At 40.5% G+C, this 27,772-nt stretch overlaps 1 protein-coding gene across 1 annotated transcript; it reads left to right on the top strand.

Annotated features, from left to right (window-relative positions):
• Positions 1 to 1,749: 1,749 nt before the first annotated feature.
• GPR137B (G protein-coupled receptor 137B) lies at positions 1,750 to 27,686 on the top strand. The gene is made up of 7 exons (XM_063124346.1): positions 1,750 to 2,300; positions 14,177 to 14,226; positions 18,036 to 18,258; positions 21,763 to 21,916; positions 23,175 to 23,299; positions 26,197 to 26,321; positions 26,969 to 27,686. The coding sequence occupies exons 1-7, from the start codon at positions 1,932 to 1,934 to the stop codon at positions 27,078 to 27,080; spliced, it is 1,158 nt and encodes a 385-aa protein (XP_062980416.1). The 5' UTR covers positions 1,750 to 1,931; the 3' UTR covers positions 27,081 to 27,686.
• The last annotated feature ends 86 nt before the right edge of the window (positions 27,687 to 27,772 follow it).

Below are 27,772 nucleotides of genomic sequence, written 5' to 3'. Positions count from 1 at the left end.
AATCTATCCTAAACCATGGGTCTATGGCAGCCATGGGTCTATGTCACTTAACAGGTTTTCTTCTTTCACAAAAACTTAATTTAAGTTATTGGAAGGAGGATATTGGAGTGTCATATATTTTCCTGTCCTAACATTATGTAACATTACCCCCAACAGGTCTGCCAAATGCCCCCAATTTTTATTTTATTAATTATGTTTTTATTCCACCATTCCTCCAGAGAGCTCAGGCCAATCTCCATGTGTCATTCCCACCCCCCCACACACACTATTTTAGGCTCACAGGAACATCCATGTCATTCCAACACTGTAATCCAGCCTTAGTTAAACTGGTGTCTTCCAGTTCTGTTCAACTGCAACTCCCATCACTCCCAGCCAGCAAATAAGAATGATGGGAGTTAACATCCATAACATCTGGGGGAGGGGAGTACCAGGTAAGGGGAAGCTTAATCACTTTACCCAGCCTCAAAGACTTTCCCTTCCACCTAAGCCTCCTAATTATTAAGTAAGAAGTTTAAGGGATTAAAAAACAGTTTATATCCTGTTTTTCTTCTCCTTCTGGAGTCCTTTGGACAGCTTGACTATAAATGGAGAATATACTCTTTATCACTAAATATATATTTTAATTGTGGTTTTTAATAATTATTGCATGCAACCTGTTTAGAGATTTTACCATATTAAGTGGTATGTGAGTATTACTAATAAACAAGGAAATAAAGGAGTCACTAATCTGTCTAAAATTGAGCTAACCTCTGGACAACCATCTGTCAGGGATGCTTTAGGGTGGATTCCTGCATTGAGCAGGGGGTTGGACTCGATAGCCTTGTAGGCCCCTTCCAACTCTGCTATTCTATGATTCTATGATTCTCTCTGATACTCTCTTCCTTGTAGTTTTGTAGATAACATTTCCAATTGCCCCTAAACCTGCATATGGCATATGGAGAAAAGTCTGGGTTTTCCTGCTAACATCCCAATTTGTCATCTGTTCTGTAAACCACTTCTCATCCACACTCTTGCCATGGTCCTCCCCACAGATCACCAGACAGGCTGAAAAATGGAAGCATATTGGAGAATAAAGGAGCATAACTTTATACTCGATGATTATTGCTTATTTACATGTTGGGGAGCACTTTGCAGAGAAGGAGAGGGCCGCATTGAGGTCTTTCCTAATCACTGTGCCCAGATCTTTGTTCTGTATTTTGAATTTTCCTAGTTTGGTGTTGACAATTTCAACTATGAGACAGGCCATTAGACAGTCCAGGCAACTGCTATAAGTGAGAAACGAATCCCTCGTTGAGACCCCCAATCCATGGATTTTGATGTCTGAATTAGCAGGCAAAATGCAGGGTTTTCCCTCCACCCCTCCCTCCAACGCCCACTCTGCCATATAGACTATGATGCTAAAACGCCCAGTTTTTACCTGCTTTGTCAAGGTCAAACGAGACAAGACAACAGCGATCCATCATCGCATATTTGAACCCTTGACGTCCGCTATGACATGGGAGTGAGGGGAGAGAAATTACATACAAGGAAAATACACAGGGCGTTTTACACTTGTCTCTTCGGGCCTTTCAGAATTTTAAAATCCAGATGGTGCCGCCTGAGAACAGATCTTGCTTGAAAGCAGGGGCGTGGGCAGGGGACTATTTTATTTCAAAGGACACAGGTCGAGCAGCGCGCGCACAAAAAAGGGCAGCCCCCACCCAGCGCGCGCCTTTCCTCGCCAACTGCTGACGGAGGCAGTCCCAATGAATCATTCTGGCTGGTGATCATGTGCTACGAGCCGTCACTGGGGCAGCCAAAGAGGAAGTGCGGCTTGTTTTCTTTTTCTTGGTTCCTCTGCTGTAGAAGATGAAAAGCGAAGGAGGCGGCAGCGGCAGCGGCAACAGCAACAGGCAAAGTTCTTAACTCTGCCTGAATAATCCAGAGCTCAGATGGAGGCCCTTGAGTGGGACTCAGTGACAAATGACACCTTTCCATCAACGCTGAGTCCAGCTGTGCTTCCTTATGTGAGGCTGGGTCTAACAATTGCCTACACGGTCTTTTATTCACTCCTTTTCGTGTTCGTCTACGTTCAGCTCTGGCTGGTTTTTCACCACCGGCACAAAAGGTTTAGTTATCAAACTGTCTTTTTATTCTTGTGCCTGCTCTGGGCTTCTCTTAGGACGGTGCTTTTTTCATTTTACTTCAAAGATGCTGTCACCGCAAACTCTCTCAGGCCCTTTGCCTTCTGGCTTCTTTATTGCTTCCCAGTGTGTCTCCAGTTTTTCACACTGACCCTGATGAATCTTTACTTCACTCAGGTAAGGAATGGTCATTTCTGCATTTGGGCTGATGGGATTTCGACAGAATTAAGTTTAAAGGGTTTTCTTTGGCAGAAAAATCAAGACCCTCCTGCTGTCACTGTGTGTCTGGAAAAGATGCAAAGATAACATTTCTGAACTCAGTTTTGAATGAAGTAGAAACAGCTGCAGGAGATCAGCCAACATCAAAATTGTCAGTAGAATCATCATTTTACTGGAGATGTGGAGGATACATTGAAAACTACATATGGAAGATACTGAAGCTGATTTTAACAACAAAGCAAAATAAGGTCTCGCAGCTTATACAAATCTGTTCAGCAAGGGGACTTTCAGTTGCAACCCTGTGGTCTCACCTCCATAGAGATAGATTGGCTTTGAATAAATTTGGATATATTAAAGAGATGCACCACTCTTTATGGCCATTCATTTTGATGCAAGAGTTTTTTTCTTTCATCAGACTGAACCAAAATAAAACTATCCCCAAGCATAATACAACGTTGCATGGCAGACGTTTTAATTTCATTACTGCCATCCAATGAAAGTTAGTGAAAAGGTATGTGCAGGAAAATTCTTCCTGAGCACTGATGTGGTGCAAGGGTTAAGAACAAAAGCAGTGAGCCAGAAAGTCCCGGGTTCCTTTTAATCTTAGCTAGGAACTTGCTAGGCGAGCTTAGGCAAGCCGCTGTTCTCTCCAGCAAAGCCCACTTTCTGGCCTATTTTGCAGGGCTGTTGTAAGAAATGCTGAGAGGGAAAGAAAGTATGTAAACCGCTTTAAATACTTCAAATGCACAACAGGTAAGCTCAACATGATTACTAATACCACTAAGCAATTTGATCATTGGACCAGATATTTAGTACTGAGACATTACTAAACATTTTGCTTTATATACAAATCTAAGAGGAAAGACAGTAACACTATGAATAACATTTTAAATAAGGTGGGCAGAGTAACCATTTTATTGTTATATTACAGTATAACTAAGTTATCATTTTATTGTTTCTTTAAATATTGTCCCATAGGAAATTTCTCAAGGCTCTCTGGTGCTTGAGCTATGTCCCATTCAGGAACTCACAGAGTGGCTTGGGCCTGTCACTCTGGCTGGCTGGGGAATACTGGGAGTGTTTTCTGTCTAAACAGACATAGGGTTGCGCCCTTGCATTCTGTTACTATACATGTTTTCTTGGAAGGATATCCCATTAAACCAAGTGGAGAAGCTTACACCTCAGTAAATTGTGCAGAGGATTGAAACTTTGGCCTCATTCTCCATATAATAGCGACTTATTTCATAGTGAGTGATTATAAGAAGGTCCCTAATTTGAAAATTAAAAAGGTGTGTCATCTGACAGTCTTTCGTTAAGTACAGATAGGATATTGTGCTGTTGCCAGTGAAAAGAGACTTGCAGAAGAAGCACACAAAAGTTAACATACAGTTGTGGCAGAGTTTGCATATAAAGAAAGATAATTTTAAAATATTTGAGAAGTCTGAAGGACTGTAGCACACTCTGTAGAATAATTCCCAAATCCATGGTAATAAGTCACACACATGCTGCAGTCCTAACACTTAACAGGGAATCATTCCCATTGTTTACAACAGGGTTTGATTTTGAGTAAACATGTCTAGGATTGCACTAAATTCCTTTGGTAGTCAATGCTTCAGATGATAATTGGAAAGTGGCAAGTTTGGCTTGTAATTCAGCATATTATTGTCACTGAATGCCCTCTTGAAAATTACACCTACATTGTCAAAAATCGAACAAGCAAGGGCAAGTGTGAAATGGGAGGAGAAGAAATAACTCTGACTTGGAGGCAACTTTCACCCAAATAAAAAGAAGAAAGGCAGACTGGTTATGCCTCACTGTGCATAAAACCTGGCCGTACTGTGTGAAGAAGTTACTGATTGTTAGCAAAAATATATGGTTATAAAAGTGATGAAGAAAAAGTCCATAATATTCATTGACATAACATTAGAAACCCTGAAGGAAAGCCAATAGAATTATGCCAGGAGAGACTAACAAGTGCTATGGGATGATTAAGCAAATGCTTGAGAACAAGAGGCTGAGGCACTTCCATGTTTGCAGCCCAGTGGTCATAAGGGAGAGGCATTGGCAGGCGTAGAAAGGGTTGTCTCACCCTTTTCCACGTTCTGATTCTTCCCTGCCTCCATGGCTTTTTCACCCAGCTAGGTTTATTTCTGTTTTTGGAGCCATGGGAAGGAGGAGATTGTCATGGAGAAGTGATGGATGATGGAAGAGCAGGAGGGTGCTGTTGCACTCATGTCCTACTTGTGGCTTCCCACAGGCAGCTGTTTGGCCACTGCGTGAACTCTGGTTGGCCTAGATAGACCTTTGCTCTTATCCAGGATGGCGCATGTTCCCAGCAGAGCAATTCTCTCCCGCAAATGCCCTGGTCATCCCTACATTGCTTTATAAAACACATCAAACAATGGGTTGGGGAAACCCATATTTGCTGTATAATATGCAGTTCCACCCTGAATCACAAGATGCAAGAAGCGCATAAAATAGCTATTGGCTGAATTCACTGTATAGGTATACCTTTTAAGCAAAACTAGCATTTTGTTTAAACCTGATTCTCAGTTGTTATGCATGCATGTCAGGGAACTATAGGCAGTCAGTCTGTGTGCAGGCATGGCCAAGAGCTCTGTTTAAACGCAGCACTGAATGCATACAACACTGCAGGGTTAGTTTTCTTGCTTGACCATAGCACATTGGATTTGGGCCCTAGATATACAGTATAGAGTACCCACATAGGAGCAGTGTCCTGAAAGCAGTTTCTTTTGAAGAGAATGCTCAGAGTTTGGAATTAATTTCGTTCCTTATGCTTGGCTAGGGAACCAGAGATTTCTTTGCCTTCTCTTGTCCTATGTAGCTTATCTTTTCCACTTAGGATTTCCAAAGCTATCTGTCTCAAGCTGTGTTCCACATCTGGTTAATATATAATGTGGCCCCAAACTTAACACAAGCAGTGTTTTCATATGCAAAGTTTAAATTAGCTTTGAGGGTCCCTTACACTACTTGAATATCTTTTTGAAGTCAGAAGAGTAAGAGGTACTTGTAATGCGAACGGATATTCTGGACAATGAGGGTTTTGCATTCAGACTATAAATCAGTGATGGGGAACCTCAGCCCTGAGGAAAGTCTGGCTGGCCCTGGGTCCCAGTGTGGTCCTATGGGGTTTCCCAGAAGGCCTTGTCTCCTTTCCCCACAACCACTTATCATTAGGTAGTTCCCGGCTTTTCTGCAGGTTTTTCCCATTCTAAAAGTTTGTAATGCCTCTCCTAAGGCTTAGTTACTGACAGTAGGAGCTTTAAGATACAATACGCTCGTATGTTTTATATTTTGGCCCCACCCTTTTGGCTTCAGCCCCGCCCACCACTGAAATGTGGCCCGTCAGAGCTTCTCCAAAACGAATTTCAGACCTCAGGCAGAAAGAGGTTCAACACCCCTGCTATAAATCAACTGAAGGAATAGTTTTCGACCTCGTGTATGAAAATACCCTCAAGCAGTCAGTGATATGTGTGTGTAGGTTTTGTTCAGTAATTTTTAGAACATTGGGAGGATGTCCCCACTTTGTCATTGGGACAAAGGAAACAGAACTGGAAGACAGTGGAAGAAACCTGTGCATTCTTGAGAAAAGTTCAGAGTAGTATTCTAGAATCACTCCTTCTAATACCAATTAAAGTTTTCCTGTGCTCATGCAAATGTAACCAAATCCACACCACTCCCACATAAAAAGGAAGTATCAACATACCCCATGATTTGCAGGGATATGAAAAACCAGAAAAAACCCTAACGGGGCGGGGGGAATCTCCCCAAACAGCCCAATAGTAATTCTATGGTCTAGAATGTTTGACAAACTGAGAGGGAAAAAATACCCAGATAATTGGATAGAAGAAGAAATGGAATGGAGTGACTGGGGAAAATGAAAACCGGATGTGGGGGAAATGGAATGGAACGGTTGGAGGAAGAAGGAAGAGACACAGAGATAAAAGGAGTAGACAGAACTTTCTCATTGATTGGATAGGTGAGTTTCAGGTTCACACTGCAAATTCATTTTAAAATGTCCTCATGAACAAAGTCTCATGAGAGACTGAAAGAACTGGGCATGTTTAGCCTGGAGAAGAGAAGATTGAGGGGAGACATGATAGCACTCTTCAAATACTTAAAAGGCTGTCACACAGAGGAGGGCCAGGATTTCTTCTCGATTCTCCCAGAGTGCAGGACATGGAATAACGGGCTCAAGTTAAAGGAAGCCAGATTCCAGCTGGACATCAGGAAAAACTTCCTGTCTGTTAGAGCAGTACGACAATGGAATCAGTTACCTAGGGAGGTTTTGGGTTCTCCCACACTAGAGGCATTCAAGAGGCAGCTGGACAACCATCTGTCAGGGATGCTTTAGGGTGGATTCCTGCATTGAGTACAGGGTTGGACTCGATGGCCTTGTAGTCCCCTTCCAACTCTGCTATTCTATGATTCTAAAAGTGAGAGCTGCCTGTAGACATCAGTGGTGAAACCTTTAATGCAGCTCAGTAATGGGCACATGTGTCCAAGCCGTCCCCTAGGAAAAAACTGAAATGAAGAAAATATCTTAAGTGACTAAACAGAATCATTCCAGACTGCAAAATGTTGTTGCATTGCTATCTGTGTAGTGATGTATAGATTTTATTAAATCTGTTCCATCTGTGTTTCACAGATTGTCAGGTGTCTTTCATTTCATTTTCTGCTTATTGACAGAAATTGTTTTTTGTACGAGAATTTTAATTCCTGTTTGGAAATGCACACTTATGCTAATGCAAACATCCCCCACAAATTAAAAAATAAACAGTCTGGAAGTCCCCAGAATCCATGCAAGTTGAGAAATGTGGTCCACTGTAGAATTCTCAAGTCGGATTCATAGAAATCTAAACTCATTTGAAACTATTGTGGATTTCTCCAACTTCTCTACATCTGTGTTTGCAAATTGTGAATGTCTTGATTGAATTGTCATTCCACCTTTGACTTTTCAGTCCTTTCCCTCAAAGAGAACACAGATAAGGTCTTTTAAAAACACGCCTTGAAATAAAAAAAGCACAGGAATGCTAGATTTAAGAAAATAATCATGGATTCTTCCAGTAAATCTTCCTAACATTTTGTTTATACCATTGTCAGCATGACTTTGATGTTAAGAAGACGTAATCTACCTGAAGAAGCTGAAAATCTTTACAGTCTTAGCGTGTATAGAATTGTGCCGTTAGTTAATTTGATTGTTTGTGCAAAGCACATTTAAGCTACTTTGTGTGACTGCACATTCTGCTTTCTATTTTGGCTTGAAGAACCTTCTGAAGTCCAAAAGTTTGTTTTCTGTTTCACATCAAAAGAAGCTGGGCCAATAAAAGGTATCACTATACCTTCTTTGTGTGTTTAGGCTGTGTTTATAAGGAGCTTTTTATTCAACTAGTAGGTGAACTCATTCAGCACACAAATCAGGTCTTTAGTTATTGCCATTCTATAGATTGAGAGCCAGAGTGTGGTCTATTGACATGGGTGGGAGGGTGTTGTTGTCCTTGTGTCCTGCTTGTGGGTCAACAGCTGATTGGCCATTGTATGAACGGAATGCTGGACTAGATGGACCCTTGGTATGATCCAGTATGGCTCTTATGATAGAGTGACACACTAAGATTGATGAGACCCAGGCTCAAATCCCCACTCAGCCAAGAATATTCCTTGGGCCAGCAACTATCTCACAAACTGGCCCACCTCACAGAGTAGCTGTATGGATAAAATATGGAAAAGATAACTATGTGCACTTCCCTGAACTTAGAAGAATGATGGACTATTAATTAACAAATAGCAATGAATTGTGTGTCTACACTGCAGATGTGACAATTATAAGCACCAAAGCAGGTTATGTGATATATGCATAATATAGATGCAAGAGAAAATGTATCTGCTTTTTCCAAGTAGTTACTTTTTCAGTTCCCTGCATCCCTAGTTGAACATTGAAGCAACAAAACAGATTAACTGAGAGCTTTTATGTGGATCTGCCTACCTCTGTTGTCTGGACAGAGCAGCAGAAATACATTCCTTTCTGTGACATGCTTGGGCATTTATTGGACTATTAAATCTAGTTCGATCATCACATTTTTTACAAGGGTGGAAACCAAATGGACAAGATTTAGAGAACAGCAACAAATATGATTAATGGGTTTGGAACATATTATACATGGGGAAAAGGCTAGGAGGAAGTAGAACAAGATATATTTAGATTAAAAGGAAAATAGGGAATATACTAGCATTCAAGTCTTTAAAACAGGGGAGGCCAACTTGTGGCCTTCCAGAGTTGGGGCCTAATGCTCCTGTCAGTGGCTAGGGTTGCTAGGAATGATAGACCAGAACATCTGGAGGGTTCCCACATTGCCCACCCCTACTTTAAAGACCTCCATTTAGAACAAGTGTTTTTACTAGGAATATTCATATGTAACAATACAAGTGGTACATATTTAATACCTAGTACATATCACTTTTCTTTTATACTAAATACTATTAAGTATACCTTCTTTAACCTTCAATCCACTACACATCTTTTCCACCATGTGTTCACTACAGACACTGTATGCTATTAGTCCTGATGGCTATGTGCTATCTCCAGTATCAGAGGCAGTAAGCCTATATACACGAGTTGCTGGGGAACATGGAAGGAAAGGTCTTGTTGCACTTGTGTCCTGCTTGTGGGTCTTCCATTGACAGCTGGTTGGCCACTATGTGAACAGAGTGCTGGACTAGATGGACCTTTGGTCTGATCCAGCATGGCTCTTATGTTCTTATGACATGCACTGAGGGTAACCACAACGGTTTCAGCTTATCAAAACACATTTCTACAATTTACACACAGTTAAGAACACTAATTTGTAGTTACTTCACTTCTTACGAGGCATGGGTGATTCAGCAAAACTTAAGTTTCTCAAGGTTTTCCAATTTCCACCTCACAGTTCATTCCAAGTCATAACCGTATCAGATTGCAATATTTTGGGGTGGGGGTGGGTGGGGATTTTTCTGTACATTTGAAATGCATTTTATTTGTTGTGCAAATTGCATTGCAAGCTTGGAAATATGAGTATTTTGACCAGAACGTGAACACAAACACAGCTTGAATTCAAGTCCGCATTCAGTTCTGGGAGATGCAAATTGGATTTCTTGTAGTCAAAACCAAGCAGAAACCGCATTTCATACCCATACTTACTTCTTAGAGGGTAGAAGTGGATACATGCTAAACATATTTAACACGTGCCTGTTTCTATTCTAATGTGTAAAGCAGTCCCAGAAATGGACAAGAAGCAATAGATTTCTTTCAGCAAAGCAGACCGAAAGGAACGATTTCATTTCTATAAAGACAGCTGAGCAATGAAGCAATCAGCTACCCAAGGTATAACAGAACCTTCTCATACAAAACAAATTAAGTTCAATCCATACAAGATGGAAGTAGGGGGTGTCACAACAATGCAAGCATGCGTGCTCACAAAATCAAGAAACCCTGCTCAAAGGCTCTCCTCCTTCCTGTGAGCTGTCTCTTCTTCCCCCTGACCTATGGGCATAGAAAGGAGGCAGACCCAGTCTCTAGAAAACCATCCATTTCCAACTGAGGATTGCAGAACTGGCAGTCCTAAGTCTTCAGTGGGAAAAGACACTGTGTTTCTGCTGGGCAGCCCCTTTCACCTTTGCCTCCCCCTGCCTTGTACCAAGGTAAGCTTCTAGGCGTTATGGCAGGAAATGGAGGAGGTACTGATAGCAGATGGCACTTAATGAGTGGGCCTTGGAGTTTTTGGGGTGTGTTAGTATCTAACACTGTTAGTTGGTGGTTCAGTGGTTTTGGGTTGTAGGGTTCAGCCTTTTCTGGACAGGGCTACACTACCCATTAAGGAACAGGTCACAGCTTGGAGGTACTGTTAGACAGGGTGCTTATGATGGTTGCCCATGTAGAACATAGGAAACTGCCTTATTCTGAGTTGGTCTACCTAGTTCAATATTGTCTACCCCAGGGATGGAGAATATTTGGCCCTCCAGATGTAGTTGGACTACAACTCCCAAGATCTCTCACCATTTTCTATGTTGGTAATGGCTATTGGGAACTGCAGTCCCTCCTATTCTCAAGAAACCTACTCTACCTGTATCTTTGTTGCCTTTTGTTTCAAAGATCCTGGAGCGTGTGGTCTACTCTCGTTGTCTTGATTTTCTTTCTAGTAATTCTGCTCTGGATCCTTTTCAATCTGGATTCCGTCCTTTGCATTCCACTGAAACAGCCCTCACTAAGATTACCAATGATCTTCTTATTGCCAAGTCTAAAGGCCTTTATTTCGTTCTTATTCTCCTTGATCTAACTGCAGCCTTTGACACGGTTGATCATGATCTTCTCTTAGATTCCCTTCATGACCTTGGACTTGGTGGCTCTGTCTATAACTGGTTTGCCTCCTATCTAGCGGGTCGCTCTTTCAACGTGTTGGCTAATGGCAGCTCATCTTCCTCCTTCCCCCTTTCAGTAGGGGTTCCGCAAGGCTCGGTGCTTGGCCCGTTGTTGTTTTCTTTATACATGTTGCCCTTGGGTAATCTTATTCAATCTCATGGCCTCCAATATCATCTTTATGCTGATGATACACAACTATATCTTTCATCTCCGGATCTTTCTCCTGATGTTCACAATCGTATCTCGGCATGTCTTTCAGATATCTCAGCTTGGTTGCTTCATCGTCGTTTGAAACTTAATATGGCAAAAACTGAATTGCTTGTTTTTCCTCCTAAACCTTCTCCTCATCTCTCATTCTCTCTTACTGTCAATGATGTTACGCTTACTCCAGTCAAGGAAGATCGTAGTCTTGGCTTTATATTTGATTCCTCGCTCTCCTTTATTCCTCATATTGAGGTAGTAGCTAAATCCTGTTGTTTTTTCCTGTATAATATTGCCAGGATTCGATCATTTTTGTCTGTCTCTTCTGCCAAGACTCTTGTTCATGCACTGGTTATTTCTCGGTTGGACTACTGCAACCTTCTTCTTACTGGCCTTCCTTCTTCTCACATCAGTTCATTGGTTTCTGTTCATCACTCTGCTGCTAAGATCATCTTCTTGGCTCGCCGCTCTGACCATGTTACTCCACTTCTGAAATCTCTTCATTGGCTTCCAATTCACTTCAGAATCCAATATAAACTTCCCCTGTTGACCTACAAAGCTTTTCACTGTCTAGCTACTTCCTATCTCTCCTCCCTCATCTCACACTATTGCCCCGCTCGTGCTCTTTGCTCCTCTGATGCCATGTTTCTCACCTGCCCAAGGGTCTCTACTTCCCTTGCTCGGCTTCGTCCATTTTCTTCTGCTGCCCCTTACGCCTGGAACGCTCTTCCAGAACATTTGAGAACTACAAGTTCAATCGCAGCTTTTAAAGCTCAGCTAAAAACTTTTCTTTTTCCTAAAGCTTTTAAAACTTGATTTTGCTCTGACTTTTATACTGTTAGTTTTACTCTACCCTGTGCCTGTTTGGTGCATTCTCTTCCCCTTCCTATTGTTTTATTATGATTTTATTAGAATGTAAGCCTATGCGGCAGGGTTTTGCTATTTTATTGTTTTACTCTGTACAGCACCATGTACATTGATGGCGCTATATAAATAAATAATAATAATAATAATAATAATAACAGCTTGAGCCACACATTCCCTACCACTGGTCTACACTGACTGACAGTGGCTCTCCAGGGTTTCAGACAGGAGTATTTCCCTGTCATACCTGGAGATGGGGGGAATTGAACCTGGAACCTACTGCATACAAAACATGGGCTCTGCGTGAAGCACTTTTCAGTAGCTCAAAGATAGCAATAGTCTTGCTAGAAGTATCCATGTACTTGTGACATCTGGGTTAGGTTGCTGCAGTGTGTTATGTGTGAGGCTGCCCTTAAAAACTGTTTGGAAACTTCAGCTGGTCCAGGAAACAACATTCTGATTGTTAACTTGAACATGTTCGGTTGACTTGCTTATATATCACACCTGTGTTGAAAAAGCTTCATTGGCTCCCAGTGTGTTTCTAGGCACAATGCAAGGTGTTAGTCTTGAACTTTAGAGCCCTAAATGGGTTGGGATTCAGGTACATGAAGAACTGTTTCCTTCCACATGAACCTGCGTAGCATTTAAGATCTCATAGGGTAGCCATGTGTCCTACTTTATACAGGACAGTCCTCTATTTCACTGGCTGCCCAGACCAAGACTGATTTAAAGATAAAGAACCATAAGAATGGAGAGAAGGCGTCTTGAAGCTGTGCATCAATAGTTAGCTGCTGGACAGCAGACCCAGGTCACTTGGGGGCTGTCTTGACAGTGCCACATTGGTGCTGCATACCTCCCAAACCCTGTGGTTTCGCTCCTCTGGGGTTGCGCCTGGTAATCCCCACATCCCTCCCCGGCTTTTGTCCACTTACCTTTAAAACATTAGATGCAAAAGGCTCCTCGGCAAAAGGCAAACTTTTTTCCCCATGCTGAAGGCAGCGTGGGGCATTCTGGTGGCCATTTGACTTGCTGGACCACCCCGTCCTCTGCCCAGCCAGACAGTAACTAATCAGTGGTCATCATCCGCCCAGCTATGCCTCCGCATCGAGGATGGAGCGAGGTTAGACAGCCAAATGGCTGTGTTCGCCTCGCTCCATCCTAAAAAGTTGGAGTAAATCCCTGACTTTTAAAATGTAGAGCTTCTCCAAATAGTCTCACAGTGGTTTTGAGGTGCTGCATCATATAATTGACACAGGCACCTCAGGGCTTCCAGAGTGTACAGATAGCACCCACTATGGTGAGATGTATGGGATTTCTAATTAAATTATAGCAATTTTTCTATATTTGCATGTATAAATTTTAAAATGTACCAATTTTATGTAAATGTATCCATTTTTATCCTTTTTTTGTGATGCAGTTCCTGTTTTTTGGCAATGCCTAAGTAGCCTTCCTATGATCTGGTTCACCCAACATGACAAGTCAAAGCACGAGTTGAATCATGGGTTATTGTTGACTTGTGGGTTGTTGCTGCCTTGTGTGAACCCAGCCATGCTAATAAGCCATGGCTTGTTACCCACAAACAATCCACAGTTCACAACCCAACAACAAACCATGGGCTCTTTTTGTGGATTGTTTGTGGTTGACAAACCATGGTTTAGTTAGAATGGTTGGGTTCAGACAACACAACAGCCCATGATTCAACAACATTCATGGCTCAATGACAACCCACACTCAACCCATATTCTGGCTTTTCATGTTGTGTGAACCATCTGTAAGAGGTCTGTCTGTGTTCTCCGTGGAACAACTTCGTAGAGAAGGTGGGCAACAACTGGAGAGAAGGACTTTCAAGTTGTGGTGCCTCACTTGTGGAATGCTCTTTCTAGGCTTGGGCAGCTGACATAATGTTTTTATCATTGAGGTGACAGGTGTGTTTTTTAACTTCAAGGTCTCTAATGGGTAATTGGTGATTGCTGTTTTTATTGTCTTGGTTTCTGTGGTGTTGTATGATATTAGACTACTTTAGTTGTTGCCCTTTTGAAAAACCAAATTGTTTAGTAGTCTAGAGTTTTCTTCAACTTTCTGGACATTTAGTGCCAAACCCAGATTTGCTTTGCTGCTACTTTACATGTGGGATGACTCCAAAAATCTGGCTTTTTACAAATCAGCAATAACAAAATACCTTTTTCCCCAGAAGCAGTTCAGTAGTTTTGCTGTGAATGAGAATTGGGTCCAACGATAATGTATGTAGTCTAATAATTTGCCTGAAATAAAATCAATTTGTTTAGAATAGAAGAGAGTGCCAACTGTATTTGTACCATTCATTGCAAGTATAATATGCACTCTCATTTTATTACAGGTGATTTTCAAAGCTAAATCAAAATACTCACCAGAACTACTTAAATACAGGTAAGAAACACATTCTCTGCCAGAGTAAAAGGAAACACAACTATTAATTGTTGGGCCATATTTTAATATACCTAGTCAAATAAGTAATAATAATAGTAATTACATTACTTCCCTACAGGATTTTTGAGGCACACTTTAGGCTATCATGCTTTGAAATAAGTGCAGTTATTTTCCTAACACATAGTATATGCACATTACACAGCTGAATACTTGAGGTAAGGACAGCACTTAAATCTTGACAAAACGCCCACATCAGTAGCCTGATGTTGCCTCACCACAGGATCAGGATGTCTTGCTCTTCTTGCTATAATGTGGGAAGATCCTAGGACTATCCTAAGAGGAGGTGAGAGTCATATCCAATAATTAGGACTCAAGAAAGGTAGGAAGTACCAGGGAGTTGTTCTAGTCCAGGAGTGGGCAGAAGGTAAATCACCAGACATTCCCAGAAGGCCCTGCCAGCATGGCCAATGCTGGGTGTTGAAGTCCAAAACATTTAGAGATCTACACTGCCCACCCCTGCTTTAGTCTAGGGGAAGCTGCAGGTAACTCCTTCCAGGGGCATCATTTTTTTTCAGCATCACATTTATTTATTTATTGCATTTCTATACTGCCCAATAGCTGAAGCTCTCTGGGCGGTTCACATCAGGAGAGGGAAGAGTTAAATCATCCACCCATCCCACACAATCTGTGTTCCCAACCTGGATTTATTATATTTTTAATAACCCTGATATTCCTGCATAGGGAGAGCAATCCTATGGCGCCTAGTGAGAGACCCTATGTGTGTGTGCATGCGTGCGTGTGTGTGTGTGTGATAGGATAGTATGAATTCCTGGATCCAAGGGCAAAAATAGTGCTCTGACCTCGGACCAAGAAATATGAGCTCCTTGCCTCTTCCCCTTCCCAGCCAGTGCAGAGAGCGCCACATCAGCTACCTCTTTGAGGTTGAAAATGTCCGTCTCTAAATTGCAGACTGGGAGGCAAGGCGGGGGCAAAGATAGTCTCTATTGTGCCTCCTGCTCTACACTCCGGGTTAAGAGGCTTATGTATATCATAGGCGGATCTGATAGCTCTTAATTTTGTGTGTACTTAGTCTCTTTGCTTCTCCAAGTACACACAACAAGTCCCTTTTTGGTCATCAGAGTGTTGACCTGAATTAGCCTGCTACCACCAAGGACCTCTCAAATATTTGCATGGAAGGGTGAAATCGGGAGCTAGATCAGGCTTAAAGCTCAGCTTTGGCATCTGTATTCAATATCATGGTTGAACCATTGATAATACAAACTATGTAAAGATTAAAGTGTCCCTGAGCAAGCGGCAAGTTCATTTTCTTCATTACATGCAACTAGAGAAACCTCAAACATTAGAAACTATGAGGAAGGTGGGTTTCCAAACTGACCCAAGCTCCAGTATATTATCTTCCCATGTGCACATGAGTACTACATTGCTGCATATAATAAAACACAGATGTGCTTGTTTTGTCATGTGTATATACTGCATCAACCTGATACAAACATGGGCTTGCAGTCAGGTTTGCATATCTTACCCATAAATTGTGTGTATATAAGTTAGAAAGTTCCCAACTTTAAGGCAGCCACGGGTAGAAGTTGGCTTGACTTCCCAGGATCCTTCATGGAAGTGACTTGCAGTTCGTACAATCTTTGCTCAGAAGAATATGTCAGAAATTATCCTCCATTTCAAAATGCAATGGGATGTGTTTTTAATTCCATGCAGTCAAGCTGATTGTTTGGATGCATGCACAGTAGGTTGTTACCTCCTGCTTTTCTGTACAAAATATTTGAAAAAGTATTCCTTTGAACTTTCAAGTTTAAATTGAGGATGCTTCCAGATCAAAGGTGCTAACCAGTCCAAAGCCATTGTGCAGCTCTTCCATCTTTCCCTCCTTAACAGATATTTTTCCTGGTAAGATAAAAATGGCAGTAGAACATGTGGGAAAACACAGAGGGCTACAAATGAAAGATTCTAGCCTCCTTGTAAAATTCTGTGTTTGAAGCAGGGGATTACACAATAAAAGCCTCATCTTAAGATAACTTGTGATATTTTTTTAAAATCAGTCTTTCATGAAAGTGGAACAAATGTGTAGGCTGTGGTGACTCAGCAACTATTTAACAGTTTCCTTTCTATAGTACAAATGCTGCAGTGTGTGTGTATGTGTGTAGCTGCTTTTAGCAACAAATGCCCCCTTTTCTTAGTATGTTTTTAAAAAAATACAAGTTTTTGCCTGTGGGTAATTAAACTTGGTGGTGAACAAATGAAACATTTTTATTTCAAATAATTTGATTCCCAAATACTATCTCCTTCATCAAACTCTGTTGTGCAGCAACTTTAATGATGGTTGCTAAAATGCAAATAAATGAATGCTGAAACTATTTACTATGCTAGATCAGGAGAAGGTGAGAGTTGCTTGATATTGGCACAGGGCCACAAGAAGTAAAATACAGTATTCCATATTTACTTTCATTTGCTCCATAAAGACATTGTAAAGCTGCTCACAAAAGAAAAAGCAGTATAATTTGACAATTTAAAGACTGATTTGCTTGTAATAATGCCTATATTTGATTTGTTCTGGATCTTTAAGAGCTCAATCCTGTGACCACATGGATCATAGGATGGCTAAAAAACCACACCCTTCTCAGGCTCTGCTCCAATCTTGGAAGGGAAAATTGGAGATCCAGCTCCTGACCCCAGTCCTTCACAGCCAGCAAGGAGAGAGCCATGCCATCTATCAAGGCCACTCATTCCAACAGATATCGCCTGTGCATATGTGTTTCTAAGCTCACATGATCTGCCTAGTACAGCATTTGACTGGGCGGGCAGCAGGCAGAGGCCAGGAAGAGTAGTGAGTGAATGGCAGTGAGGTGTTACAGGGCAGAGATGTGTGTTTTTTTGCAACTGGCAGTGCTGGCTCTAGGTTTCGGGGCAAAACACCTTCAACGCGCCCCCCTCCTTCAGTGAGTCTACATTCTCCCCACAATTGTCACCAGCTGCTATTGCTCCTCAGCCCCTTTCTCATCATTACCACCACTTGCTTTCTAGATAATGGAGTGAGCAAGTGGGCAGTAGCATCTTCTCCTCCTCCTCCTCCACCATTGTCTGGGCCAAAGTGGGAGACTGCTGAACAAGGAGGTTGCAAAAGTGAAGAGGAGGAGCGTGTCTAGAGGGCTGTGGTCAGTGGACCCCTCCTGGGGTATGGACCCATGGCTGGCCTTTATGCCAGCACTCCAAATTATTGTACTTCCTGGGAAAGGAATTAGAGTATTTTTCTCCATAGAAATGACGGTGAGAGAGGGTCTTCTCAGTGGCCACTCCCAGGTCTGGAACTCTCTGCCAAGGAAGTCAAGCCTAGCTCCATCTTTATTGTCCTTCCACTGGCAGGAAAATATATTTCTTGTTCAAGCAGTTTTATATGCTGAGCTAGGTTTTAACTGGTATGTTCTGTTTATCTCTTATATCATGATATCTGATATGTGTTTTGAACTGATGTGATTTTTAAAAATTGTTATATTTTATCTGTTTGTTATTGTTGTTAGCCACCTTGAGTGCTATTTTTAGTGGAAACGTGTGATTTACATTACATTAAATAAATAAAAGTAAATATTAAATAAATAAATAAAAGTGAACATTAAGTTTCATATCTGTAATCTATATAAATGTTTTGTTCTGAAAAACACTAAGCATCTGTAATCTGTATAAATATTTAGTTTCTGAAAAACACTAAGCATTTCAGTAATACTTGCTAAAACCTAATTTATTTTAATCTCTCCCCCTCTGCCCTACCCTGCCCTCTTCAGGTTGCCACTCTACTTGGTCTCTTTCTTTGTCAGCCTTCTTTTCCTGTTGGTGAATGTCATATGTGCAGTGCTCGTGAGAATAGATAATTCAGAAAGGAAAATCATTGTATTGGTCAGGGTTGCAATAAACGACACACTGTTTGTGCTGTGTGCCATTTCGCTCTCCGTTTGTCTCTACAAGATTTCCAAGATGTCTTTAGCAAATATTTACTTGGAATCCAAGGTAAATATCTTAGTTATTTTTTTAACATTTTGGGGGAAATAGCACTGCAGTGAAATCAGTGATATATGTTGAACCCATTTCAGCTTACGGTGGTTTAGAACAAAGAATTACTCCATTAAGCAATGTGCCCTTTCTGGCAACACACTAAGCCATGGTTATGCCAATAACAAATTGTTAGTGGGCATATTTAAACCGTTTTTATGTAGCCAACATGGTTAGGAGGTGTGGGATTTCTGGGTGGCCATCCGGGTACCGGAGTCACCTCTGCCCTCTTCCTGGTAGAAGGCGACCAATTGCCAGTCGCCTTCCATCAGGCTTCACCCCTGGATTGGCTCAGAGCAACATCAGATGGTGGAAGTGTCGCACTGATGTCGCACTGAACATCTCTACAGTTCAGAATCATAGAATAGTAGGCAATCAGGTGCAACCCCTTCCCCTCTTAACATTGACTGGTTATTTATATTACATTTATATCCCATCCTTCCTTCAAGAAATGCATGACTGGGTACATGGATGGGGTTTACCTACTCACAACAATCTTGTGAGGAAGGTAAAGCTGTGAGTGCTTGACTGAGTTAAGATTGCCTAGTGAGCTTCATGGCCTGAGTGGTGATTCAAACCCACGTCCAACACTCTAACCTCTATACCACATTGGCTATTCTCTCACTCAAGTGTATTCTGGGAACTGTAGTTTTATGATAGTGGGTTAGAGATCTCTAAGAATTCTCAGAACTCACAATTCCTGCATTTTACAAAATACCATCCTGCAAAATGCCAGTTTTTATGCCCTTTTAAAAAACTATGTCGGGGTGGGGGCTGTCTATACACATCCAAAGCCCTGCAGTGGCTGTGAATCTGCGCTGCATCAGTTATACAATGCAGCTTCAGACTTGCAGCCACCATGGGGCTTTCCCTTGAAACGCTGAAGAAAAAAAGTCGAGGACTTACCCCGACTTTTTTCTCCAGAACAAGACATGATCCATTGTCTAGCCTTGCTCTGGAGTCATGGTGGAAGCGCGGCCGGGTGGATGGTGACAATTGATTGGTTGCTGTCCACCCAGGCAGAGGACAGGGGGCAGGCGTGGTGCCAGAAATTCCATGCTTTCGCTGTGGCATTGGTATTAGCTGCTGCCTCCCCACAGCAGCGAAAGTGTGGGGTTTTAGCTCATTGCAGCAGCAACCCACTGCCATATAGACAGCCCCCAGGACTCTGGTAAAATGTGAGGGGAGGTTTCTATCATGTTGAGTCCCTCTCAGAGTTCCATAGCTATAGTGCTTAATCTCCAACATTACGATACAAAAGGACTCAGAGATGTAAACAGCAAAATTTTCCTTTTTTAAAGTATTTCCTGTTGTATGCATCTCTCCCACCACAGCTGTCACAGTTCTACATTTTGGTTCCTTTTAAAATATCAGAATCCTCTAGGTCAGCAAAATCTCATTTATAGCAAAATATTAAATTGTTTTCTTCAGGATGAAAGTTTTGTAATGCAGGGAATCAGGCTACATGGAAACATCTAGGGCCACAGTATATTTTTATTATTTATTTATTTAGAGTATTTTTATCCCGCACCTCAGCTAAAAGGCTCTCGGAGCGGCTTACAATGTATCAATAAACAATTAAAGTAAAACAAAAGGAAAAACAAAATTTAGTTCCAACCCAAAATATAAACAGAAAACAAAAAAGCTGATCTATAACAATTGCTGAAATTCTATGTAAACTTCCTTGTGAGTAAGCGTTTTCTTACTTCAGGAAATCTGTGCCCCGATGCACAGAAACCATCATGCATGCTTACTCCCACTGCATTTTCAACAACCCATGGTTTGTTGATATATTATTATTGATATATTATTATTTCAGTTCAGTCCTCCAAAGCCATGTATATAAAGTTTGTTAACCATGGGTTATTGATAATGTGTGAACTGGGTTAGTGAGACTTACTTCTTTATATACATGGCTGTGGAGGATTGAACTGAAATAATAATATATAAACATTGATTATAATCAAGTATTGGACAATAACTTTAACTTTTGGTACATTCAGTGAAACTGAAAAACAGTGATTGTCATATCCATCATACAACATCTTTGATATAACCTAACCCAACCCCACAAATTGTCTAGTGTACTAAATCTGTTTAATATAATTAAAACTGCCACAATTAAATGTAATTAAGAACAAGAACAAAAGAACAGTCCTGCTGGATCAGACCAAAGGTCAGAGTAGTCCAACATTCTGTTCCCCCCAGTGGCCAACCAGAGAGCTTCGGCTATTGGGCGGTATAAAAATGTAATAAATAAATAAATAAATAAATAAATGAATGTTTTTAATGTTCTTATAGATATGAAATCAGACTCTCTCCTAAGTTTAAGCATTATGAGCATTTCTCTCCACTATTTCACCCTTTCCATGCAGTTTTTTTAAAGTTACAGAACAAGTTAGCCTCTTCTACCCAAGCTCTTGGTCTGTCCATCTTAAAGCCTTTTTGTTGTGTAATCATGAAATAAGATGTCTTTAATCAAAGAACACGCTTTGTTGAGGAGATGCCACATTTCCCAAGCCTTCAAACTGCAGTATTCTCTTGCCAAGGATAAGCTATTCTTTCCCCAACTCGTATTCCTAGCTAGCACTTCTATTGTGATTGCAAGTGCTTTGAAGAATATGTTTTTGAATCTGTGATGTGTTACATGTGGTAAAGAGCAATACAACTCCCTTCTCATATTTTATGAACTAAAATAATAATTTAAAAAGTTAGATCCTGAATAGTTTCCAGCTCTACCAGTAATGTGCAAGAACACTCCTGTAATTCCAACTTGTTTACAAAGGGGGCTTCCAGACAGAGAGATCCTAGTGCTACCAGTCAAAAGGCGTCCTGCAACTATTCTGTTTTTTGTTTTTTATTTAAAAGATTTCCTGAAGTAAGAAAAAGACAGTAGTAGTGGTGGGAAAACATGGGAGGGTTATTTATTTATTGCATTTTTATACCGCCCAATAGCCAAAGCTCCCTGGGCGGTTATGAGTAGAAGACGTACTTCTCTGGATCACCTTAAAATTCTGCAAGTGAGGCAGGCTGCTGACCTGATAAAAACCTTGTCTGGAAGCATCCAAAGTGGTGAACAGAACACCAATAAGTCTAACCCATTCCTCCAACAACAACAGACTGCCATTTTCTGAACTATCTGCTTTTCTAAAACATTTCTTTGAAAGTTATTGGTTTCCTTTGCTTCACATTATTCAAGGCTATATCTATCCTTAGAAAAAGGAAGTAGTAAACAATCCATTTTGCACCCTTGCCCACAGTTGTCTACCTCTGTAGGTAAATATCAGCACATCTCAGAGTGTAGGCCTAAAAGAAACTTTCAGCGTTTAAAAACACACATCTGGAATGAAAGTTACTTGAGGACTAGCACCTTTTCCCTAAACCCAAGAACCATGGTATTTCAGTGCCCACTTTCCAAATCCAAATATGAATAGACTAATACGTGTTTTCTTTCTCCTCTAGGGTTCATCTGTGTGTCAGTTAACAACAATAGGAGTGACTGTTATACTACTTTATACATCAAGAGCTTGTTACAACCTGGTCATTTTATCATTTTCTCAAAACAACAAAGTGACATCTTTTGATTATGATTGGTACAATGTATCAGATCAGGCAAGTATAACATTTTCTTCCAACAAAAAAGATGTTAATTCATGTACCTTTGTGGCATAAAAGTAACATCTGCTCCCCACACACCGAAGTAATTTGCTTTTAAGAATAATTTGCCACAACAGGCTCAGCTCAAGACCTCTTCGTTGTGCAAAGCAGGAATGTAAATAGTAACTGCCAATCTAGCTTCTGCAAAACTGTAAATAAGATTTTACACAAAGTTTAACAATTTTTTTTATTAAAAAGAGGCAGTAGAACCTTGTTGAAGAGTTGAAGGACTTGTTTACATGTTTCTATCATTTGAAGTCCAGTGTGCATTAAAACCAGGGGAGCAAAGCAGTATAATCACTTTGCCCGGGAGAAAAATAACTCATTTACCTTGAGGAAAGCTATTCTGGGCACCTGCCTCATTGTAGCATAACTCCAATAAAAAATTACAGAGACACCTGGAACTCTAAGGCCTACTTGTAGTCTTAAAGAATGTAATCTGCAAAAGCAGGTCTTTAGCCCACTGGGGCTTTTGATTTTAAATTTCAATCAGGTTACTGCTGTGATTTAAACAATACAGGATATCATATGAATCTCTAACAGTAGGTGCTTCCCCCAAGCTAGGCTATTAGCAGCATAGGCGGTGAGGGGATTTTCATTATGATTGCAGCATTATTCATAACTCAGAACTCTGTTCACACAGTAGCCAACCAGCTGTCGCCCAGGAACCCACAAGTAGGACTCAGGTGCAACAGCACCCTACCATCCATGTTCCCCAGTAATTTGTATATATAGGATCACTGACTCAGCCGTATAACCCTTCCAACAAAGGACTGAGAATTAGACTAGATCTGCACAGTGTATCATTCATGTCAGGTGTATCTATATTTCTCTCTAAAGCAGCTTGCACTATAGAGTCTACCTGGTTCAGCACTTTCCAAGAATACACTACGTAAGACATTCTGATATGCAGATTTTGTGGGTCAGAAGATCTCTGTGAAATTTGTTGTTGGGTGGGACAGATAGTGTGCTTAATGATTTTAGTCCAAGAAAGTTCTAAATATACCTAAGCAATCTCAAATACCCACAGTGATCTATCTAATACAGGTGATTCTCACATAAAATGGGTAGGGTTGAATCTCTGCATGCAGAACAGCATGACTAGTATGTTTTCCTCTTACGTTCTGCGTTGGGGGAATCGGTGGTGTAGTAGCTGGCAAATGCTGGATTCATTTGTTAATTTTAAACATATTTCACTTTAATTTTGCAACAGGCAGATCTGAAATGCCAACTGGGTGATGCTGGATATATAGTATTTGGAATAATCTTGTTTGTGTGGGAGCTCCTGCCCACTTCCTTAGTGGTGTTCTTCTTCCGTGTTCGAAACCCTACAAAAGACCTAGTAAGTTATACTTTTCCCCCATTGGTCATACACCCACTTATTAATATTTTAACTGTGGATGATGTAAACATTGAGAGACATTGTGATGTAATGGCTAGAGTGTTGGACTGGGAGTCAGGAGATCTGGGTTCTAGTCCCCACTTGGTAGTGGAAGCTCACTTGGGTGACTTTGAGCCAATCATAGACTCTCAGTCCAATCTACCTCACAGGGTGGCTGTTGTGAGGATAAAATGGAGAGGAGGAGAATTATGTACGCCGCCTTGGGTTCCTTGAAGGAAAAAAGGCAGGATAATGTAATAAATAAAATAAAAAATAAACTCCATCCTGACACCACTTCCTTGTGTAGCTATAATTGTTATTCCATGGACCCCATTCTGATTGATAATTACTAGAGGACAGAGATGTCTAATCAGTGTTATAATGGAGCCAGGACTCTCAGTTTCGAAACACTGGGACTTTTTGATTACCAGGGATGATCTGCCACACGCACACCCCTTAGTCTTCCCTGTGCCTTCTGAGTTTAGTTGCAATCCTTACAGTAGAGGAAATGGACTTTCTTAGCTACAATAAATTGTTCTGAGCTACTCCATGCACACATATATAAAATGCACATGCACAAACATCGTATTGATCTACCTAGAAAGATGAATCTACCTGCATTTTTGGACTCTCCCTGGAGGCATAGCTATGGAGACTGTCACGATGAATGCCTGCACTTCAGAATTTACCACTACACTACTATGGGTCTAATGGCTGTTAGTTAGATGTTGTTTGATGCACTCAGTGTCAGTAGAAGGAAGGAGACACAAGGTTTTGGGCTTTAAAAGCTACTATTACTCCTGGGTCTGGATGAGGGATTGCTATGAATGGGAAGTACTGAACATTTTGTTCTAATATCAGTTTACAATGGCTCACTATGACATTGTTTAAGGATGAATTTCCCAAAGCAGCTTAGAGCAACTTGTGGCCCTATAGAAGCTGTTGGACTGCAACCCCCATCATCCTTTACCATTGGCTGTATTGGCTAGGGCTAATGGGAATTACGGTCCAATATCATTTTGAGGACCACAAACTGCCTGCCCCATCCCAAAATTGCACTTAAAGCAGAAGTTTACAGAACGTTACGCAGGAGTGTAGATAGATCAATGCTACAGTACAGCTACATGTAACATCTAATTAGCCATCGGTGTCTGCATAATGAAAACATTATTTATGAAGAAGTTGATGGAATGCCCTCAAATGCAATTGCAATCATAAAGGTTAGAAAGAAAAGGAATATCGTTATCATGAGTATTTTGAAAATGCTATTACGGACCATCTCACTTTTACTTAAACCAAAACAGTTTTGTACCAGTTGTGTAGCAAAGTTTTTGTATATAACCAATATAGCTTTTTTCATGTGAAATTTGTGTTGTACATGGAGCTACCTTTAAAGACGGCAGTTAGTACAAAATATGGTGGCAGCTGTATTCAGGTATTGTGATCATATTACACCAATCCTGTACTATATTCATTGGCTGCTGGCTTGTTTCTAGGCCCATTTCAAAGTGCTGGCTTTAACCTATAAGCTCTTCACAGCTTGGTCCTATACATACCTGGGTGATCACCTCTTCCCATCTATTGCTTCTTGAGGCTCAGATGATCAACATAGACCTTGTTCAGCGAGCCCTCCCATGCTGGCTTTTTCAGTAGGAGTCTCTGTACTCATGGACTGCCACTCCCCCAGTACGCTGTCTTTCCAGTAACAAGTAAAGACCTTTTTATTTCCACAGGATTAAAAAATATATATCTGTATCTCTCTGCTGGGCTGGCACATTGTGGTTATTTAAAGTGCAACAGATTTTTTTAGATCATACTGGCTGTTGCCTGATATATTTTAGTCTCTGCTTGTTTTGGGTTTTTTAAAACTGTGCTGCTTTTCATTTCATTCTATGTATGTGTATTTTAACATATTAATTGTGTTTTCCTGTGTGTCACCTTGAGAACTATTTGTTATAGGGACACAAAGAAATCAATTAAATGATGTCCTATGCTGGAAAATTAGGCAAATATTATACACTCATGTGTGGGTGTGTATATCTTTAAAATAAAATGTTTTAAAAAATTAAACCCAAAAACAAACAAAAACTATCCCTTTTATCATCTTTAATAAATCAGCAACATTAGATACTGTGGCAGCTTGCCACCAGAGGGAGTAGTACTCTAAGAGAATAGTAATATAGTGCATGCATAATAGGAAGTTTATATAGGAAAGTTCAAACAAAGTCTAAATTAACTGGGAAAACCAATGTATTGTTTGATTTCTCCATTCATAAAGATTTGCATTAGAGATTCCACCCCCCTAAGTTTCGAGTATCTAAATCTGCTTTTCTAATTTGACCTTCCCCAACCTGGTGCTCTCTGGATATTGTGGACTTCAGCTTCCACCAGTCTCAGCCAGCATGATCCAAGGTTAGTAATACAGGAAGTTGAAGTCTAGAACATATGGAGGGCAGTCAGATTCCTATAGCTAAAGGGGAAAATATAGGGTAATGGTAGATCAGGAGAGCAATGAGAAATTTTCAGGATATTGCAAAATAGAGCTAAACCAAAACTTTTGCCAGATTTGGAAACTTTGCAAGACTTATCTTACCTTTACCATTCATCCTATCTCCACCCTCCAAGCAAAGGAAATATCAGCAGCATGTATTGATATGGTGGTGCTGAAATAGCAACTACCATTTGACAGGCTAGCTAGTGTGGAAATGAGAACACAACATATGTGTGATAGGGTGGTAGAAAACTGATGACATCTCTATGACAAGAGAGTTCTTTGCATTTTCCTTTTAAGACGATCCCAAATTACAACGTCTACTTCAAATGAATGCAATACAAACTAACCTCTCTTTCTCCCCTAGACAAACCCAGGAATAGTACCAACTCATGCATTCAATCCAAGATCTTATTTCTTTGACAATCCTCGCAGATATGATAGTGATGATGATTTGGCATGGAGCATATCACCACACAGCATACATGGCAGGTGAGGCAAACCGATGTAATGGTGATGTCCCCATCTATGCTGTCTGGGGAACCCTGAGAGTTGTAGGACTTTTTTTTGTCTAAACATGACTTCAACCTTTTTGTGTACACTCCAGGGAAAATCTGAGTTTCTTTTTTTTCACTCTTCTTCATTCAATTGTACAATACTGGGAGACTCCAAGAAGAACAGTAATTACTTCCTGTAATACATTCTACACAGTGAGCTGGGAAGACGACCAGCCAAACAGGTTGTAGATGCTATAATGCATAAACAGATGTGTTACTGTTGGAATCTTTCTTCCTGTATCTCATCAAAATACCTCATGTGTAAATTAAAATTGTACCTAGGTTTAGTTATATAATTGGTGATTGTCAGTGTAGAACTCTTGATGACCCGGATTAACAGCCAAGTATAACATTTAAGCCAAGCCACAGTATTGTAATCCTGGGGCCCCCTAGCACATTCCTGGCCAGATGAAACTGGAATTCATTCAAGAACCACAGGATTGCAAATATGTCTATACACTTCCTTGAACCTAAGTATGTCTAGTTATGTGCATGCGAGGAACTTCACAAGATCATGTGATCTTAAGTGTTGTGTTATCTCACACATTTTACAAATTTAATTTCTTTAATTTTGTTTTCTAGTTTCTCCCCTGAATTCTATGACTGGGGCTATCAAAGCAACAGCTTCATGGCTCAAGTTGGATCCTTGCAGAATGATAATGTATCAGAGATTGAACGACCAAGCCCAATGTAAAATCAAACCAATGACATTTTCCCTTAATTCAGCATGACTAATGGAGCACAAGTTACAGGTTTAGCGCAGCCCATGGAAAATATAGGAGGCAAAATAAGCTACAGGTTTACTTTACGAAATCACAAAGTAGTTATATTTTCATTGCAAGAACCTATGTTAAGGCTGTGATCCTGCAAAGATTTGCATGTGTACTTAAATTATACATAGATCTCCCAATGGACATTGAGTGTCCTTTTGTAATGAAGATCAAATAAAATTGTTTTCACCAGGTGGCTTCCGAGGGGGAAAAATCTTATGTATTTTCAGCTATTTTCATATTAGAAAGATACTGCTATACTTTTATAGAAACCTTTTCTTTTATTGTCGCGGTTGATATGTATAGAACTACTTTTGTTTAAAATGCCAATTTCATTTCATAAAGTATAGTACACCAGGTCATTGTTGTGCTGATAGGAATTGTGCACATCACACCAAGTCTTTTCACCAGTGTCGATATGCAAATAAATCATTTTTTTTTAAAAAAAAACTAGTTCCAGCAAAATGTTCATTTAAAAAAAAAAAGTTTTGTAGCCACGCTTGAATGAAATGAATTACAAGAGAATTTTGTCAACTGTGATTAATGGGAAACAGCCAGTTTTCATAGAATACTAGCATTAGTGAGTAAAGAATAGGTACCATTACTCATCCAGTTT

Source organism: Elgaria multicarinata, chromosome 4, assembly GCF_023053635.1.
Source record: "Elgaria multicarinata webbii isolate HBS135686 ecotype San Diego chromosome 4, rElgMul1.1.pri, whole genome shotgun sequence".
Taxonomy (NCBI): domain Eukaryota; kingdom Metazoa; phylum Chordata; class Lepidosauria; order Squamata; family Anguidae; genus Elgaria; species Elgaria multicarinata.
This window is presented reverse-complemented; position numbering and strand designations above follow the sequence as displayed.

What these genes read in the sequence shown, in the direction of transcription:
- GPR137B (XM_063124346.1), top strand. Translation starts at nt 1,932, where the DNA reads ATGGAGGCCCTTGAGTGGGACTCAGTGACAAATGACACCTTTCCATCA. An exon ending in CCAGAACTACTTAAATACAG is followed by an intron (nt 14,227 to 18,035) that starts GTAAGAAACACA and finishes TGCCCTCTTCAG; the next exon opens with GTTGCCACTCTACTTGGTCT. An exon ending in CAATGTATCAGATCAGGCAA is followed by an intron (nt 21,917 to 23,174) that starts GTATAACATTTT and finishes TGCAACAGGCAG; the next exon opens with ATCTGAAATGCCAACTGGGT.